The sequence below is a fragment of the Linepithema humile genome, chromosome 5 (assembly GCF_040581485.1).
Source record: "Linepithema humile isolate Giens D197 chromosome 5, Lhum_UNIL_v1.0, whole genome shotgun sequence".
Taxonomy (NCBI): Eukaryota; Metazoa; Arthropoda; class Insecta; order Hymenoptera; family Formicidae; genus Linepithema; species Linepithema humile.
This window is the reverse complement of record NC_090132.1, coordinates 10,017,141-10,036,063: the sequence shown is the minus strand read 5'-3', so window position 1 is coordinate 10,036,063 and position 18,923 is coordinate 10,017,141. Positions and strand designations below refer to the sequence as shown.

General features: G+C 36.5%; 3 protein-coding genes across 9 annotated transcripts in view; all 3 read left to right on the top strand.

The window, feature by feature from the left end:
* The window catches only part of mnb (minibrain), a 65,853-nt gene extending 61,235 nt beyond the window's left edge, over positions 1–4,618 (top strand). For all 6 annotated transcript variants that reach the window (XM_067354773.1, XM_067354774.1, XM_067354777.1 and 3 more), the window contains 2 exons: positions 31–460; positions 2,953–4,618. In XM_067354773.1, the coding sequence (XP_067210874.1) occupies positions 31–460; positions 2,953–3,455 (933 nt within the window). In that variant the 3' untranslated portion in view covers positions 3,456–4,618. The remainder of the gene's footprint in view (positions 1–30; positions 461–2,952) is intronic.
* A 4,807-nt stretch (positions 4,619–9,425) lies between these two features.
* On the top strand, positions 9,426–14,138 carry LOC105667986 (CLK4-associating serine/arginine rich protein). Of its 2 annotated transcripts, XM_012360142.2 has the most exons (14): positions 9,431–9,714; positions 10,078–10,175; positions 10,258–10,433; positions 10,515–10,727; positions 10,819–10,994; positions 11,107–11,180; positions 11,247–11,588; positions 11,680–12,087; positions 12,150–12,254; positions 12,330–12,378; positions 12,913–12,976; positions 13,056–13,161; positions 13,242–13,487; positions 13,697–14,138. In XM_012360142.2, exons 1-14 carry the CDS (start codon positions 9,583–9,585, stop codon positions 13,713–13,715), a joined length of 2,208 nt encoding a protein of 735 aa, XP_012215565.1. In that variant the 5' UTR covers positions 9,431–9,582; the 3' UTR covers positions 13,716–14,138. The 2 variants fall into 2 exon arrangements, with proteins under 2 accessions (XP_012215566.1, XP_012215565.1); XM_012360143.2 differs by lacking the exons at positions 13,242–13,487; positions 13,697–14,138 and having other exon boundaries at positions 9,426–9,714; positions 12,330–12,382; positions 13,056–13,116.
* A 430-nt stretch (positions 14,139–14,568) lies between these two features.
* Positions 14,569–17,749, top strand: cin (Molybdenum cofactor synthesis protein cinnamon). Its single transcript, XM_012360117.2, has 10 exons — positions 14,569–14,748; positions 15,087–15,423; positions 15,492–15,699; positions 15,791–16,063; positions 16,136–16,202; positions 16,280–16,394; positions 16,476–16,751; positions 16,835–16,974; positions 17,053–17,240; positions 17,313–17,749. The coding sequence occupies exons 1-10, from the start codon at positions 14,667–14,669 to the stop codon at positions 17,550–17,552; spliced, it is 1,926 nt and encodes a 641-aa protein (XP_012215540.1). The 5' UTR covers positions 14,569–14,666; the 3' UTR covers positions 17,553–17,749.
* Positions 17,750–18,923: the final 1,174 nt, after the last annotated feature.

Sequence of the window (18,923 nt, the reverse complement as noted above, 5' to 3'; positions counted from 1 at the left end):
TGGCAATATTACGAATTTTACGCTTTGCAGGTCGATCAAATGAACAAAATCGTAGAAGTGCTAGGAATGCCGCCGAAACATATACTGGACCAAGCGCACAAGGCGCGGAAGTACTTTGACAAAGTCCCCACCGACGGCTCGTACGTGCTGAAAAAATCCAAGGACGGTAAAAAATACAAACCGCCCGGCACGAGGCGCTTGCACGATATTCTAGGTGTCGAGAGCGGCGGTCCAGGCGGCAGGAGGATAGGGGAACCCGGTCACTCGATGTCCGATTACCTCAAGTTCAAGGACCTAATCGTACGGATGTTGGACTTTGATCCGAAGACACGGGTAACACCGTATTACGCGCTTCAGCACAACTTCTTTAAGAGGACAGCCGACGAGGGGACCAACACGAATGTCGCTGCTGCCAATAGCGCGAGCACAAGTCCGGCGGTGGTGATGAGCCAGGATCACGGTAAGTCGTCGACCGTTTGGCGCCACTTCCCTTCCCCCCCCCTTTTTTTTTTGCCGAATCACTGTGTAACATAGAGAGAGAAAGAGAGAGAGAGAGAAAGAGAGAAGTACCGATTACGCATTTATGTGCTTCACATCTGAGTTTCTTGGAAACTGGCAGGTTTTCAACGTTATCTTATCCAATTTCCACTCTGTGTATTTCCTATCTCGCGATATCTCGGTTCAAGTAACATAGCCCTACTAGCGTTGAGAAGTTGAAAACGTGTCAGGCTTGCATTATGTCATTAACTGTACCTTAAACGATCAATTTGCGATCAGCGAGAGACATGATCTTACTATCAAAGTATGGCTCTATGTCGCTTGATTTCATTCATCATTCATTATTAATATCATACTCGATTATACTTCACCTAACGATATACATTTCATTCATAGTTCCTCCGAGTCGATCTTTTTTTTTTTCAGCAAATGGATGCTGGCTATAGAGAAATAAAAGTTCACAATTTTTACTGCCCACTATATATATATATAGATAGTCTTGTATAAATGTAATAATGAGAAAGGCAGATTAACATTTAATTGCAAATCATGTTCTATATTTAGGCTGCAATAGAAATCTCTAGACAGTTGCTAACAGGAAATTTCATCGTTTCTCGTGAATGACTTGAAAGAGATACAAAAACGACTATGGCTTTAACTATGGTTAATAAGATTACCGTTCTTCGAGTAATAGAGCATAAGGTAGATATAAACAGAAATTCACGGAGAGTTCTATTGTATTGAGAGTTTAGGAAGGTTTTGATTTGTGCAGAAAATAAGAAATTCTTCACCTTTGCGTTTTCTAGAATCTTTTCCGAGCGAGGAATTTTCGACCGTGTCACGCTCCTGTTTTTTGTTTTTTTTTTGTTTTTTTTTTCCTCTTTGTTTCAAAAGCCAGATTACAATTGGATAATTGATTCAGCGTAGCGCCAAGCGAGGATATTTGCACTTTGCGTTGTCCCGTTTTCGCGTACAATCGCGATCCCCTTTCTCAATGGCATCTTTTATTTTCTGCGCAAACTAAACGATACTTGTTGTTGTTGCCCGTAGATATGATGGGGGGACAATACGTGGCTCGATGACTGTCGTATCCGCGGGGCGGCGACGACCTGTCCTAGGCCCCAACCCTAATCTTACTTACTAACATAAGTAAGTTCTGTCTAACAAACAATCCTACACGCTAAAAAAAAAAAAAAGAAAAACTAACGATGTCCCTGATAATCATATCCTGGCCTCGGATGTATTGCGCGAAGCCTTGCTTGCTTGAAGAATAATACTTCCCTCCGGGACACGGATTGACATTACTGGCCCGTGCCTCCGAAAAAAAAAACTTTATTAACACGATGTATTAATACGATTTATATGATGTCTAAAACTAAAGAGGCCAATTTATTCATATTTCACGAGGCTGTCCTTTTTTGATGATTATATCTTAGAAAATAAGGACAACAAGACAAATAGCGTCATATCACTGCTGGAATATGTTTCTCTTTTTGTATCCATTTCTCGGCTTTTCGCCACGGTTTGAAAGTGAACTAATTGCCGCACACAAATGTTGCGTCAAAGTTTTGAATTTATTACATACGCAGAACATATTCCAACTGAGAGTATTGCATCTGTGTTAAACGAATTTCTGTTTTGTAGAAAAGTCACATCATTGTCTTCTAGTTTTTTTATGCATGCTTTAGCTGCTTGCATTATGCACTTGACAAGTGCGGTGCTGTAAATGGGACATGAAATTGTAACCGTTTCTGTGAAATAAGTCTTGTCCATCAGTAATATATATATATATATATACATGCATTTATTATCATATATATAATCCCTCTTCTTGAGTTTGCCTAATGTACACCCCAAATGCACATTAACTTATGTATACAATTAAAAACAAATTACGATGCATTGATTACGCAATTATTACGATAAACAAATTGCAATCTCATATCTCGTTAAATATAGTTGTAACATACGTATATGTCGTGGTGCAATTGCTCTGATAATTCTGTATCCGAATCGTATACTGTAAACATATATTTTTCAGCAGATAAAATGCACAAAAATATTGTAGGAATTAAGATGAACAAATTCGTAATTAATCGCGGCCTGTAAAATATACATATCCAATTAACTGTTGTCAGCTTGAAAATGGGATGGAACATTTACGACTTAATATTCACGCCTGATATTTAACCAAGTATTATGTCATCTTCTCGCTATTAGGAACGTGAAGGAGAGGTGGTAGCGGTGGAGAGATTATTGCCTGCAAATGTCCCTGTAGACGTTTGACATTTTGTTTATATTTATTCCCATTAGTGATTATTCGATTGTAAGAGCTAGAACGGTTTTCGTGGATGATTATGGCATTAGTGTGTATATATATATACATCTATATCTCGCGATGAGATTACGCCCAGTCCCGCGCTAGGCTGACTTCCTTTCTTTTCAATGTCCCAGGACTGGTAACCATGTCGGGACAGGGCAGCAGCAGCAGCAGCGGCGGCGGCGGTGGCAGCGGCGGCGGCGGCGGCGGCAGCAGTCTGCAACAGATGCAAGCGTCGAGCCTCCCTGGTGGCGGCTACCAGCCTATGGACTGCGAGTCCTCGCCCCGTCACACGGGCAGTCGGCGTGCCATAACAACGGGCTACCCATCGACGTCGGCCACTGGGGTGCCCGCGTCCGCCCCGATGTCCATGCAGTCCATGGACAGCTCCCTGATACAGAACTCTCTCGGATCGTACAATAGCCTAATTCTTCCTGGTTTACCCCTGCCTGCGATGATGACCTCGCCCATGATTCAGCAGCAGAATTTTTACAACTACAGCTATTCGACCAGCGATACGCACGGAATGGTCAGACAGCCATCAACGGTATCGACCGGTAACCAGCGAGATCCGGAGAGAGAGGATAGCCCGATGGTCGGGGTGTGCGTCCAACAGAGCCCGGTTGCTATCCACTGAAGGTGATAGAGATGGGCAATCGACGGTGGACAATACAGCTTGTCGCGAACGCAGGACCGTGGAGAAGAGATTAGTTGGATGGAGTTTGTGACACAATGTTATCACGGCGTCGACGGATAAGGGAAAACAGTAAAGGTAGGAAACATCTTGAAAGTCGTTCCTCGACGCTGCTTTCTTTAGCACAGAGCCAAAAAAAAAAATTTAAAAAAAAAAAAAAAAAATGAAGAAACAAACACACACACGGTGTCGCGATTAGCGTTAACTGCGCCAGTGAATTCAAGAAATCTTTCGGACATGATGTCGGTTCGGCTAAACAACTCTGAAAAATACAAACGAAATTTCCCGGAGAATCCAGAAAAATAACCAAGCAAGTCACAAGGCTCAAATCTCTCTGTGTGAAGAGATGACAGAAGCGGAGAAGAAGAACTGCAAAGCTCGGCAGCGTTAACGACTGTGTGAACGATCCAACGAGTAGAAGAAGAACCCACGTGGAGGGGAAGAGAGGATGGTGTGAGGGAAACCTCCATTTCTGTTACGTTGCTGTATTTTCGTATTTTTTACCAAGCTGACTGGCCCCTATGTTGGGTGTGGATATATATATATACATATGGATATATATATACATATATATACATATATATATATATATATATGTAACAAGATTGAAAAGCTACGAGCACGAAAAGACAGTAATGGTCTAGTGAGGATGAACCCAGCTGGCCTCTCGGGTCCTGCCCGATTTCCACAGACAGTCTGAGCAGTTTAGCGGAAACAGCTGAGCGGAAAATTTTCGGCAACCAAACTGTGTGGCCTAGAGAGCGAAAAAGTGATAATTACTATTATTACCGCGTAATAAAAAAAATGAGGGAAAAAAAGTAAGGATTACCAATGTAAGCATGTACTCCAATAGAGTTTTATACACGATGTCACGAATGTAAACGGTTTAGCAAGTATTTGCGAGCAAACAGTCGCGTCGACTGCTAGTTATTTGTACAATACACTTAGGTGAATGATAAGAGTGCAGCTTTAGGGTTTAGCTTTTAAGTGTGAGGAGGTGAAAACACACACAACACACAGACATTGTAAACTCGACCCTTTTATTTACTTTTAATGGAAAAAAAAAAAAACAAGGATGTTGCAAACGTCAGTTTGTTGCTGAACAAGGACTTTAAACAAACGAGGTTTGCGCGGCTTAACAACAATACATATTTATACATAAAGAAGAAGCAGTAATAAGAAAGTTAAAAAGCAGCATACACGTAAGATCGATCAAGGATGGTATAATCATACGAAGAAATCTAGATACTTTATAATAAACAATACGCGCGTACTTGCATACACACGTTTCCAACGCCAATCGTCATTGATTTTTGCCGTTTTGCTCCGATGGTCGCTGCGCTTATGCCATTCGCACCAATCGTAATATAGGCCCCGTTATTTGTACAGAAGACTCCGTTTTTATCCGGCCAAATGTTTTTTAACCTCGGTTAAAATGCGATTCCCTTCGATTATTTATGTTATGATGATATGTATTGTAGGACTAGATGACGAACAAACGTAGAAATTGATAATTTCTTTCTTATTATCAACAAGCCACGTTTTTGTCGTGAAACTACCAATTATAAGTGTAGTATTAGTACCTGAAGGCAGACCATTAAAATGCAACCATAATAAAATCCCCACACCACCCAGATGTTACAAAGGAAAAGAAGAAAAAATTTAAAAAGTATGACTTTTAATAGAGACTTAATAATAAAGAGAGAGAGAGTACGCTGTAAAGAAAGAAATTTTAAAGAATTATGCATGTTGCTTTTTTCCGTAATCACGATAGCAAAATGCAAATGGAAGTACCAAGTCTGTTCACGGGGTATATTTTATACATTTGCGGCTTTTATATATACTTCCATAAAATCACAAAAGAGAATGCTCCGCGGAGACCTAAGATTTAGATAATGATTTATCCTTTTGCATCGTTTGTATTATATTATATGAAGAGATGAACGTAATATCATTTTATTGACGGATCGCAACGATTTGCTATAGCTATTTTAAGACAATCTGTATCTCTAATTTTAATAGTTGCTTTTTAAGGTCTCCTAAAAAATTTAAAACAAAAGAAGAAACGAAGCTGCATGTATAATTCTCAATGTAATCGTCATCTTTAACGTTTTAATTGCGATATCTTTTTTGTACAAAAAATTTTAACGCGTATATAGCGGCGGTAAAGCAACGTATTTCGTCTACATTGACTGCGACTGTTGTCAAAAGAGCTTGGCCAAAAAAAAAAAAAAGGTATTAGACGACCAAGAGGATTCTTGATGTATTTTCTGGAAAAGTAATGAGAGTCTCACTGTGAAATTTAGATTTGAATTCTTGTTGTATTAGTTGTAAATATATGAGAAATATAAGATACTTTCGAGTAGCTGAGAAAAGTCTAACGTTTCACAAGCCATTCGATCTGCTAAGAATCATTTTATTCGTGCGGCCTTTCGAATGATTTGTATATTTTTATACACCTGCAATACAGGAACATTTGCAGATACGTTTAACAAGATACACACACGAGACATTCTATATTGCAACTCAGATGTTGAGGTTTGTTATACTCGAATTTATACTAAGAGAGAGAGCGAGAGAAAGAGTTACCGAGCGAAAACAAATTTTCTAACAGTATCTAATAATGTAAATCTCCAACGGACAAATAGGAATACGACGCCCACAGACACTTGTACTATAAATGTTTTTATATCGCATTGAGATTTACGGCAATCGGTGCTTAAGATACGTTAAATTCAGGAGTCGTAATGAGTCTGTGTTGTGATTAGATAGCTCGAAAGCAATGCTTAAAATAGATAGATTCACTATGACATAAATAAAATACCTAAAGAGGAAGAAGACGAAGACGAAGAAGAGAGTAACTCTCCGAAAAATCACATCCAAAATGTAAAACGGGATATGTCGCATCTTACCTCAATGACCTTTTTGATAATTTCGGCAGTTAAAAGTTGTACAGGATATGATTTGTTAGATGTAGAGAGATTAAAAAAATCGGCGGGACGCTCAGGATTTTCTGTGATAAGTTCTGGGCGTCCACGCGGGAATTACCTTGTTGAACGGCAAAAATCAGTACGCTCTATAAGTATATAGACAATGTGTGATATCACACGAGCCCTCTTCCGAATGTTCATGTTGTTACACGCTGTGCTCACCGGTCCCGCAATACGGTGTTCATAACATTATCACAACGGAGAACTGTCGTTTTCAGAAACTACACACAGAACTATTTTTTATCATCTGAGAACTCGAATCATTCGCGCTGACTTCGCTTCGCGACAACATGCACATGACAGAATATACCACTTGTAAAATAGTCTTTCCATCGGATAGTTCGTACTACAAAGGCGTAATGTCATTGGATAGCACTCGACGTTTTCAACCGGGTCCTTCGTACGGGAGATGCCGGTGAAAAGGTATGCACAATCCGACCCACAATGGACTTCTGAGCACAGCGTCGCGTTTGGTAATGCATCGAAGCGCATTGTTCTTCTTTTCACGATTGTTGATTTTAACTGGATAATTATTATCGTTTATCTGTAGCGAAGATGATTGATTGGTTATAACGATGTAACTTTTAGCGAAACTAAACGACCGCGCCAGCCCCGGAAACTGGGCTCTCTCAGTGTCCAGGCGAATAAATTTAGAGGACAATTTTTTTCACAGGGCGCGAAGAGGCCGCGGTGGGGAAAGAATAAAGAAAAACAAACAAACAAACAAACAAACGATTCCTGTATCGGAGAAATAGCATTTTTCGAAAGCGGCAATATGTAAGATCCATAAGTAAGATCGAACATGCGAAGCGAAGCTAAACGAGCGTGCCGAACATAGCTATGCGATTAGAGACTTTTATTTACGCGAGGACGCGGTGAAATGCGCTTTGAACGTACATTCAGTAGCCTCCCTTCAGTAGCCGATGGAAAAGAAGAGAAGCGCCCGACGAGTGGGACGAAAACTCCCTTTTAGGATTCCTTTCGCTTTCCGATATGCGCGTCTTTATTTTAAGTTCGAGAATTCACCACCTTGGAATGAATTTGTCCACACAACAGCTGTCGCAAAATGCAAAGTATTTAAGCCAATTAGCAGACAACAGAGATGTATACATTTAATAGCATAAGAACCAGCCGTGATTCATGTTCCAAATGATTTTTTCGCTGCATTTCGTGTATACATATAACGCATATATATTTTTTTACGTGAACCGTCGAGGTTTGATTTACAGAACGATCACTGGAGAAAAGGGTGATGAAGCAAAATTGTATTTTAATTATGTATCTTAGCCGACACACACACGTATGCGATCACTTTTGTGCATACCATTGACCGTTTGCACGTTTTTTAAAATGTTTGTAACGCGAAGCAACCGACGAAATTTCTTAACCGTTTACTGCCCAATGTAACTTCGACGTTACATAGTCCTTTTACTATTTGATTTCCTTTTTACGTTCTACCTTTGTCGGATATTGTAAAGTTGTAATATAGAAAATCTAATTTTTCTCTATATTATATACTTCACGGAAAAAGTATAGATTTATAATTTGTTTTATTAATTTGTCTACATATATATATATATTTTTTTTAAACAAACAAATGATTTGGGCAATAAAGGATTATTTCTCAAAATACACATTTATATTATTTTAATTTATAGCACACACACACACACATACGCATTCGTTAATTACTGTGAATCGGTGCTTATTACAGCCATGACAAATAACGTTTTTCTTCCGTGTGCATGCATTTTCGACGATTTATGTTTCGGCGTGGAATATCTTTCAGCTTACGTGGCGCGTACCGCACGAGCGGCCTTTGAGAAAGTCCGCCCGTAAGGCCGCGCGCTCACCCTTAATTTCTTGGATCTTTGGAACATGGTACTGCGGCGGAAGTAAAGTAAACCTAAGTTTCCTAACGTCATGTGTAAAAGCATTGTGTTCAGAAACAAATATAACTATAATACGACTGATGCGCCTGAGAGGCGATGTGCGAGCGTCCTTTGAGAATTAAGCATATGAGGGTGATGTCTTGATGTCTCGTTCGGCGATGGCACGCACCAATCGGGACAAAAAAATATAAGGGATAAATGTAGCGAGCGAGAATGAGAAAAAGGGGGAGTGTGCGCGAGTGCGTTTGTGTGTGTGTGTGCGTGTGTGTGTGTGTGCGTGAGTATGTGAGTGAGTGAGTGAGTGAGTGTATGTGTGTGTATGCGTATGTGTGCGTAAGCGAGAGAAAGAGGAAAAAATGTGAATTAAGAAACAAAAAACCGATTTATTAAGATGAAAAAAAAATAATTAACAAAACTCCATACCGGATGAAAGAAAACTTGTATCTAACGTGTATACATTGTCATAACATTATTATGATGATTATTATAATTATTATTATATATAATAATGTAATTGAAAATTTGAAACGATATTACATAAGGTTAATAATAAACAAAAGCATCTTCACCTTTTGCTGTTACCTTTTCTTCTGCTGATATTTCATGCCGCACCCGATCCACCCTTGTACGAAAACCCGCGTGAAAAATAAAGCATTTGTAATATACGTATACGTGTGTGTTTTGAAATATTTTTGACATCTTAATTCGATCAATAAATCGAGGCAGAACTGCACGAAACTGTACATGTGAGGAAAATACTGTAAAATCTCTGAAAAATGTCAAACCTGAATTCAAACCGGTTTTGGTAAAATGAATTTCTCATGCTAAAAGAAAATAGATCTTTACGCTTCTAATTAAAAATAATATTTGCATGCTTTTTGCATTGATTGCATTATAGAATTTCAATTTCTGACGTCAAATTTTAGTGCCGACTGAACTTATAAAATTTTTAATACCAATAGTATTGATGGATTATTCTAATGATCGCGGCGTTCACCTAACCGCAACGTGTGTGTAATAATTTTCGTTTCGAGAGAGGTCGCTAGTGTAGCTGTCCGCAAAGCAACATGTCCACCTCGCGGGAGAAGAAAGCGTGTCAATTACTAGTGGTTCAATTTTTTAGCCCCTTTGACCGGACGAATGGCACCCACGTCTAGTTAATTGCGGGAAATCGATCATTGGCGGAAAATGAGTTTTTCCGTAAAGAAAACTGGTGGCAGGATGTGGCACGAGGCACGCAAGCAGGAGAAGAAAATTCGCGGGATGCTGGTTGACTATCGTCGTAGAGCGGAACGTAGACGGGACTATTATGAGAAAATCGTAAGAATGCGAAAATGCGCGAGCAAAACGCGTCTAACAAGTTTCGTTTCTTAACTCAGAGAATATATAATATTTAGAAATATATTATATTACTTTGACAGATTGTATACGAAAAATAACTCTCCAAATATGGGTTAACCTTTAAATAGTATTTCAGTTTTTTGTGTCAAAAAGTTTGTATAATTTTCATGTTATAAGCACTTAAATATTAAAAAAAAGGGATAACTTTTGTCACTGAATTTTTTCATTAAATATGCCGTTCTGCCTTGGCTCTTTCCTTTCTTACTTGAAGTATAATTACAATGAACAAAAGGAATGTTATTTATATTTATGTCCTAATTGAACTTTGTGTGTTTTATTTAGAAATCAGATCCTACACAGTTTCTTCAATTACATGGTAGACCGTGCAAAATACACTTGGATCCGGCAATTGCTGCAGCAGGTGACAGTCCCGCAAACATGTGAATATCATAGCGATTATTCTGATATTAAGTTGCATTTGTCGATCTGATATCTAATTTAAAAAATATATTTTATCGACAGGATGCCATGGCAGGGGAATGAGGACAATCTTATAGATCGCTTTGACGTACGAGCGCATCTCGATTGGATACCAGAAGCATCTGATACTATTGACGTTGATATTGCTTTGACAAGCGAAGATAGACATATCAACTATGAACGCTACCGCATAATTGTACAAAATGAATTTCTAGGTGGTGCGTTGCCGTTTGTCATATTATATAGAAATAGGAATTCCAGATAGATTTTCTCACCTTATTCAAATACTTCTTATTCAGTGACTGAAGAAAAATTTCTTCATCAAATACATTTGGAAGAGCAATTTGGTTCTACAAAATTAGATTCTGCAAAAGATAAGAAAAAATCTGCTAATAACGCTGCCATCGGATATAATTACGAAACCGAAGAGCCAATACCTGAGCCAGTTAAGCCAGTAGATCCAGTTGTGACTGAAGAAAAGGGAGACGATGAAGATAGCGATATAGATTTAGGTATCATTTTTATATAATATCTAACACAGTTTGAATTGATTGAAAAAAGAAAGGAATAATTTTCTAATATGACATATTACTTTTTTTTTAGATATATGTGTGGATGTGTCGCAAATAGAACCATCTCAGGCACACGAAATGAATCTGACAGCTCAAAAATATGGACTTTTAGGTGCTGACTACTTTAGCTTTTTGACACAAGATTTCGAAGAAGCTGAAACTTTGCGACAAGCTCGGAAGCAAGAGGAGGAGAAAGCTATGTACTCGGTAAATAGTTATATTTATTCAAATAATTATATAATGTATTGCATAATGATGTAACCAATATCTAAAATTATTCTTCAACGTAGAAATATGATATATTTTATATTTTAATTAGGGTCGACGATCGCGCAGAGAGCGACGTGCGTTCAGGGAAAAGAAAATGATTGGTCGCATTATGAGTCCGCCTAGGTAATAATTCGTTGTAAAAGTAGATTCTTGTCTATTGTCGCTTTGCTTATTGTAAATTTTTTTCAGTTATGCGGCCAGAGAAAGCCCAGAATATAATCCATATAGAAAGTCCTCTTCTAAATCAAGATCGCGGTCCGCATCGCCTGTAAATACTGGACAGATTACTTACATCACAAGCTTCGGCGGGGAAGAAGAAACTCACAGTAGCACATCACACGTATCTTCGTCGAATTCAAGGAAAGTCAATTATTCGTACCTTAGACGACGAAGATCGGACAGTCCTACTTTCAATGAAAGAACCGTCAATAAGAAAATGTCGAAATCTAGATCGAGAAGTTGTTCACGTTCTGTTAGCAGGACTAAATCTTATAGAACACGCGATAGGAAGCGAAGTGGATCTAGAATAAGGTTAGTTATACAAAAAAAAACAGAAAGCTTATGATAAAATTATATGTTTAAAAATTGGCAATATTTGATTTTTCATTCGTCTTGATTTTAGATCTAGAAGAACACGCTCGAGACCTCGAAAGTACACAAGATCCCGAACAAGAAGCCGATCCAGACGTTCACGAACGCGAAGTAAATCACGATCGCGTTGTAGAAGTGTCAGTAGATCGCGATCGCGTTCAGTTTCTCGGTCTAGAACCAGATCCAGGTCTCGTTCGCGTTTAAAAAGATCAAGAAGTTCATCTTCGAGCAGTGTATCGAAATCAAGATCGAGATCCAAATCGCGTAATAGAAGCCACTCGAGAGACAGTTATCGGAAACGACGCTATTCACCGTCCAAGTCAAAGTCAAAGTCTCGCTCGAGGTCGAAGTCTCCGACAAAATCTAGGTCAAGATCGAGAAGTCAATCTAGCTGTAAGCGATCGCGAAGCGACGAAAATAAGACGCCAGCACTGCCAAGGTAAAGATTTCGCGGATTGTTTTTTTCTTCAAGCGTTAAAATTACAAATTTGTCGCTCGCAGGTATTACGGACGACGTGGAAAATCGTCGAGTCTTGAATTAGAATTGTCCGATAATGAAGAAAAATCCAGTGCAACTACAGCGAGGACATCAATTAACACAAGCACGTAAGCACGATTATAAATAATGAACGATTATCTAAAATTATTACACGCGAACTTCATCTTTCCCGAATATTTCAGGAACAAGCCAAAAGCAGGGTTAAGTACAAATTCTGGTGGCGGACACAAAGTCAGTAAGAACCATAACGCTTTCTTAGTCACTTAACGCACAGAGAAATAAAGACAGAACATACTTGTCTCTATATAAGTACCATCCGAATGAGGAGCCTCAATGAGAAGCGCTTCTCGTTTTCGTTGTTGTACTACACGTTACTAGCGTGTCGATGTTCGTTCATTTAAATGTTTTATTTTTAATATATTTTTGAGTATTTTTTTTAATGCGTTGCTACAACCACAAAGAAATTGAAATTTCCACGCGTTTATTTCACTATGTTTGTCTCGAAATAATAATCTCTTGATGAACCTAAACCTATGTAATTAATTGCCGCGCCGCTATTATTTTTTTTATTTGTTCGCATCTTGCATTTTTATCATTTCGTACAGGAAATGACAAATTTTTTGTGGTATATATTCATTTATATGTTCTGGTAAAAAATATCACCAGTGCATACGTACGTGTTGATGTCGATTGTGAATTAAATCTTTAAAATATGCTAAGAATATCAATATTGGCTACAGACCTTTAAGAATTTACATCTTTCAGTCACTGAAAATCACACCTCAGGAGCGGCTTAAGAAGAAAATGCAGGCTCTGTTGAATAGACAATGTGAGTTGATGCTCAAAAAGACTAACGTATCAGCGTATCGTAAAAGCAAACAAACAAACTTAAGATATATCTTTTTTAGATAAAGCTGATAAGAAAGCTGAGCAATTAAGAATTGAAAAAATGGAGCAACAGAGACAAGATCGAGAGGATGAGATTCGAGAAATGTCTTTGAAACTGCGCAGAAAGTAAATAATTTTTACATCTTGTGATATAGAACATTATTTACATCGATATAAATAATAACGTGAATTCTTTTGTTTTTCAGACAGAGAGAGCGAAGGCATCGTTACGAAGGCCACAGTTCGGACACGCGTTCTTCTGTATCTCGCACACCAAGCCCGAGTCGTAGCCCGAGACATCATGTCGTGCGTCGCGAGAGGCGAGATTTGGACGGCGATCGCGAACGAGATAGAGAAAGAGATCGACGCGACGATCGCGACCGGAGTAGAACGGAATCGCGTAGAAAATACAGAGACTCACCGCTTCGCTCATTAAGTCCAAGGAGCAGTCGGTAAAGCCTTAGATTCTTGCCTCTAAAATCGAATTGCATCGACAATTTGACCTTATTAACATTGCATTGGCGATTATTGCTGTCGAGTTTGAATAACATAAAGAGAAAATTGATTGATCACAAAATCAATACCTGCTTAATGTCTGTGCAACTGGATCTAAGTATAATTAAATAAATATGTTTACTAATTGTGCTATTTTTTATTTCAGAGGCCTAGTCGACTATTGACTTCAGGACGCATGTTTAATCTTCCATCCAAATAATTTGAAACAGACATTTTGGATACTTCCTGTTCAACTGCATTCCTTCCTTAAAATGTTGTTGACGTCTTTTGAAGTCACATATTAAAAGAAAAATACATAAAACCACAAGATTAACTGTTTCTAAAATGCGTCACAAATTAGCGTGATCTTAATCCGCTTTATAATATATCAAACAAATAGAAGTACTTGTATAAGCGCAATATTTCTCCAGCACGAATGCATTCGCGATGCATGTATAAGAATTAGCATAATTAATATTATTGCGAGAATGTTTATAACTTTTATTTCACGCAAAGAAAGAGTACGCTCTTCTTGTATCGAAAATATGTTACTGTTGTATTTTAGAATTGAGTACACTTCGCTAATAAATATATTGTTGATTAGATAATTATTCAATAATAAAGATGCTCATTGCCTAACAGGGGAAAACTGAATCATTTTTTAAATATTTATATCTACTGCTCGTTAACAAGAATAAAATAGAAGTTTCCAAGCAAATGTTAAGAAAATCTGTGAAAACTTGTTTTTAAAGATAAATATGTGTCTATAATTAATATAAATTTTATTCAGTTCAAAAAATCTGAGAAAGCATCTGCTGCTGATATATTTACTATTAAAGGAATATATTTTTTTGATGCAATTCGGTTAAATATTTCATAGTATTTCTTTTTACTATCATCCGAATTAATAAATTATTAAATGTTTATGTTTTTATTCCACAATTGTAATATTTAGCATAACTTTGTATTTATATAAAATTTGTCAAAAAGAGAGAGAGTAAAAGGTGGTGTTTATATTTATGTGAACTAAAATTCTTATATAATGTAAAGTTATCTCAATCTCAAAGTCTAGTTATTATCTTAGGTATATATGTTACTACTATTCTGTTTTCAGAACTGATATCTCATGGTATATAATGGATATCTTGAGTCAGTGGTTAGTTATTGAAAAGTTAAAAACAGGTGACATGGCACCTATAAAATTTGCAATTTTAACTGGTATGTACAATTGATATATGTATTTTTTAATCGAATATATAATATGTTTATAGAAAAGTATGCATTTGAATTAAGAATCAAAGTAAAACGATTTAGTTGTATATACATTTGGAGGTTAAATATGTTACCTTGGTCAGTATTTTTAATGATTAATAATCTTGTGTAATATAAACTAATAGAATCAATTTTTATGTTTCATGATCCTAAAAGTCACCTAAAGTTATATGAAACAATTATTTTTGTAAATATTGTAGCAAATAAATTATTATCTAATTAATATGTAATATCTAAGCTTGATTTTTATATCTCAAGTTGTAATAATTCTGTTATTTTTTTAGTTAGTGATACTTGTGCGAAGAATGAGAAAACAGATGAAAGTGGTGCTGCATTAAAACAGCTGATCAACGATATATATAATACAAAAGATAATCGTCAAGGAAAAGTAGTTTGCTTTGAAACTGTATCAGATGAAGTATCCTTAATAACAAAAATTTTAACTGATTGGAGCGACAAAAAGATAGCCAATGTTATTTTAACTACTGGTGGCACTGGATTTTCTAACAGAGATGTTACGCCTGAAGCGACCAAAAGTGTTATTCATAAAGAAGCTCCTGGATTATCTGTAGCGATGCTTATGTCAAGTTTAAAAATAACACCAATGGCTATGCTCTCTCGGTAAAATTACTTTTATTTGCTCTGTAGTCTTTAACATAACAATATTTATATAATTAATTTGTTTTTAGAGCTGTATGTGGGATACGAAATCAGACATTGATCATCAATTTGCCTGGTTCGCCCAAAGCTGCAAAGGAATGTTTCAGTGCAATTGCAGAAACTATACCACATGCTATAGATTTACTTTTAGACAATAAAGAAGAAATCAAGGATACACATAACATTGTGCAACATGATATTTCCACTTGTTCGCATAATAAATTTTACATAAACACCGTAAGATACCATTTTTATTAGAAACAAAGAAAAAGAATGAAGATTCTATGAAATTGCATATACAATTAATTTGTTTCAAATAAATTTCAAGAATGCAGCAACACGTCTTAGGGAATCTCTGTTTCCTATGGTTTCTGTGGAAGAAGCAGTAGATGAAATAGTTAGAAGTGCAAGAGAAGAAAATAAAACTGAGGTTGAAGTGATTGATGCAAATAATGCCTATGGTAGAATGTTATATGACGAAGTATATTCCAACTGTCATCTGCCACCGTTTAGAGCTTCCATTAAAGATGGATATGCAGTATTAGCAAGTGATGGAAAGGGTAAAAGAAAGGTGTTATGTGGTGTGAAAGCGGGGGCTTCAGTAAGTTAGAATAATAGGTGTTATGCACCAATGATGCGAAGAGTTGAAGCTATAAAAGAAAATTTTTTTCAGGACATTCCGGTTGTTCTTGTTCCTGGAACTTGTGTACGTGTAAACACTGGAGCGCCTATTCCCGATGGTAAACAAGTTTTATATAATCAAAATGCATAGATTTTTGTATAGTAAAAATTCATCGCTATTTTTCTGCAATTGTAGAAGCAACAGCGGTTGTACAAGTTGAGGATACAAAACTTGTGTCAAAGACCTCTGATGGCATAGAAGAAGATGAGATCGAGATAATGATCGAACCGAAAGAAGGACAAGATATTAGGTAAGTCCAATATTTTTTTATATACTTCTGGAGAAACAAGTTTTTTATAGTATTAAATCATTTCTTTTTTGTCTGTTGAAGATCTATTGGTAGCGACATAGAGAAGGGAAGCTTGGTTTTAGAAACAGGTACCTATATCGGTGTGGCAGAGATGGGACTGCTTGCAGCTTGTGGCAACTATAAAATTAGTGTTCAGAAACGTCCGTCTATAGGTATATTATCCACTGGGGATGAATTACAAGAAACTGGAATGCCTTTGGAACCAGGACACGTTTACGACAGCAATAAAATAACTTTGATATCGTTATTAAAAGAGAATAATTACGATGCTCTGGATTTTGGAATTGCAGTGGATGAGTATGTGTATCAAAATTTAAGGTTGCAAATTCATGGTTGCAAATGATTAATATATATAATTATTACGAATTATAACTTTGCAGTGAAATTATTATGGTAGATAGAATCAAGACAGCTATAGAAAAAGTGGATATACTTGTGACAACAGGATCTGTATCAATGGGCGATAGAGATTTGTTGAAGCCTATTTTAGAGAAACATTTCGAAGCCACTATACATTTCGGTATCTTTTTTTTATCATCAATCAATATTAATATGTTGGCCCATGTTTTTTTTAAATATTAAAGATATATATCCTCAGGTCGTGTAAATATGAAACCGGGGAAGCCAACGACTTTTGCAACATGCTTGTACAAAAATAAGAAAAAGTATTTCTTATGTTTACCGGGAAATCCAGTATCTGCTTTCGTTACCGCACATTTATTTGTTTTACCTCTTTTGAGATACTTGCAGTTCGACATCAGTGAGTCCATAGTAGTGGTAGCTAAGGTTTGTAGGATTAATTTTACATTTTGCAAAATATAAATGCATGATTCGTATAATATTGTTATAATATTGTAGATGTCGTCATATTACGCGTTGGATGAACGTCCTGAATATGTAAGGGCGACTTTGAAATGGGAGATATTTGACCATTATCCAATAGCTTATATCACAGGAAATCAAATCAGTAGCAAATTGCTGAACTGCAAAAGAGCTAATGCACTCTTAAAACTACCAAAACGAACAAAGAGTCAACTGGCGTTGCAAGAAGGTGACTTTGTACCAGCAATACTTATTAGTAAGATGACATATAAATAAAATTATTGTCATATTAAACAAATTTCGTAGATAGTACATTTGATTTTCAAATTTATCTTTTAAATTTTAATTAGCAACTTATTTTTTAGATACTTTTATAATAATTCTATTTTCTAAAATATAATTTCTTCCAAGCAAATGTCTATCATTATTCGTTTTATTGTGTACTTTAAATTATTAAATTTTTTAAACAGTCAGTTCAGAAAAAGTCATGAGGTAATAACATAAAATAATATTTCTCTATCCCCCCCTTCCTCTCCTCTATTTATCCTCTTTCTCAATATATTAAAATTTGTATTTTTTGCATACCTGAATTTTGAATTAATAAATTAATCATTGCGATGTTGCAAATTCAATTTATAATTGAGAAAGTTGCAAGAAAACTAATTGTAACCAATTTTGTATTAAGTTTATGCTTATTTGCAAATTATTTGTGACAATTAAATTGAAAATATGTCTATGTAAAAATACATTTTATATTTCTGATAGTCGCGTTTTATATTACGGATAAATTATCTGGCAAGCGCACACACACACATACACACACATGTAACTTGTGTATAAGGATTCTTTTAAACATATTAAATAATTATTTCAATTTTCGCGAGCATAAATATTATTTACAATAAATAAATTTTCTAAATATAATTACACATATGTATACATACGTTCTAAGATCACTGCAAGCTGTACTAAAAAAGGATTAATGTGCACACAAATTCCTCTTAAAGAGATTATCCAATTCCAAGAATGATGCCGGTAATTACGGTGAAGTAATAAAATGGTACTTCATAGGGGTTTCACTACCACTAAAGTCTCTTAATAATAATTGCCAGATTCCAATTAAATTCTCCCGCTATCGTCTGTTTCATTAAGGTATATTCAGATAAATTCGCATAAATGCATATGCATAAGGAAATGGATTGGTTCATGAGAAGATGCTTAAGGAAATGGACCAATCCAATTCCTTATGCATATGCCTATGATACGCAATTTTGTCTAGATGCACCCTTAACATTGAGGGAGCTCGCGCGCGGCAGTTGAAATTATTCAGAAATCCAAAAATCTCCAAGAAGCATAATAGGTAATTTCGCGGACGGGGGACGCGGGCGGCGGCACTGAGCGGCGGTAACATATGGTACTTTTTACGGAGTATTACTCGGGAAACTTCCGTATATCCTCCATTGTGCGCCGTTTATTAAGGATCGATCGCGGACACATTTAAAGCGGACAACAGCGTACGCGTGAGAAATGTCGATGTAACGCCTTATCTTCAAGGTACATTTCCTACTCTTTCATTTCCGTTCGTGTATCGTATTTATTTCGCAAAATTTACATTTTCCCAACAACAAAACGTCGAAATCTTGTAAA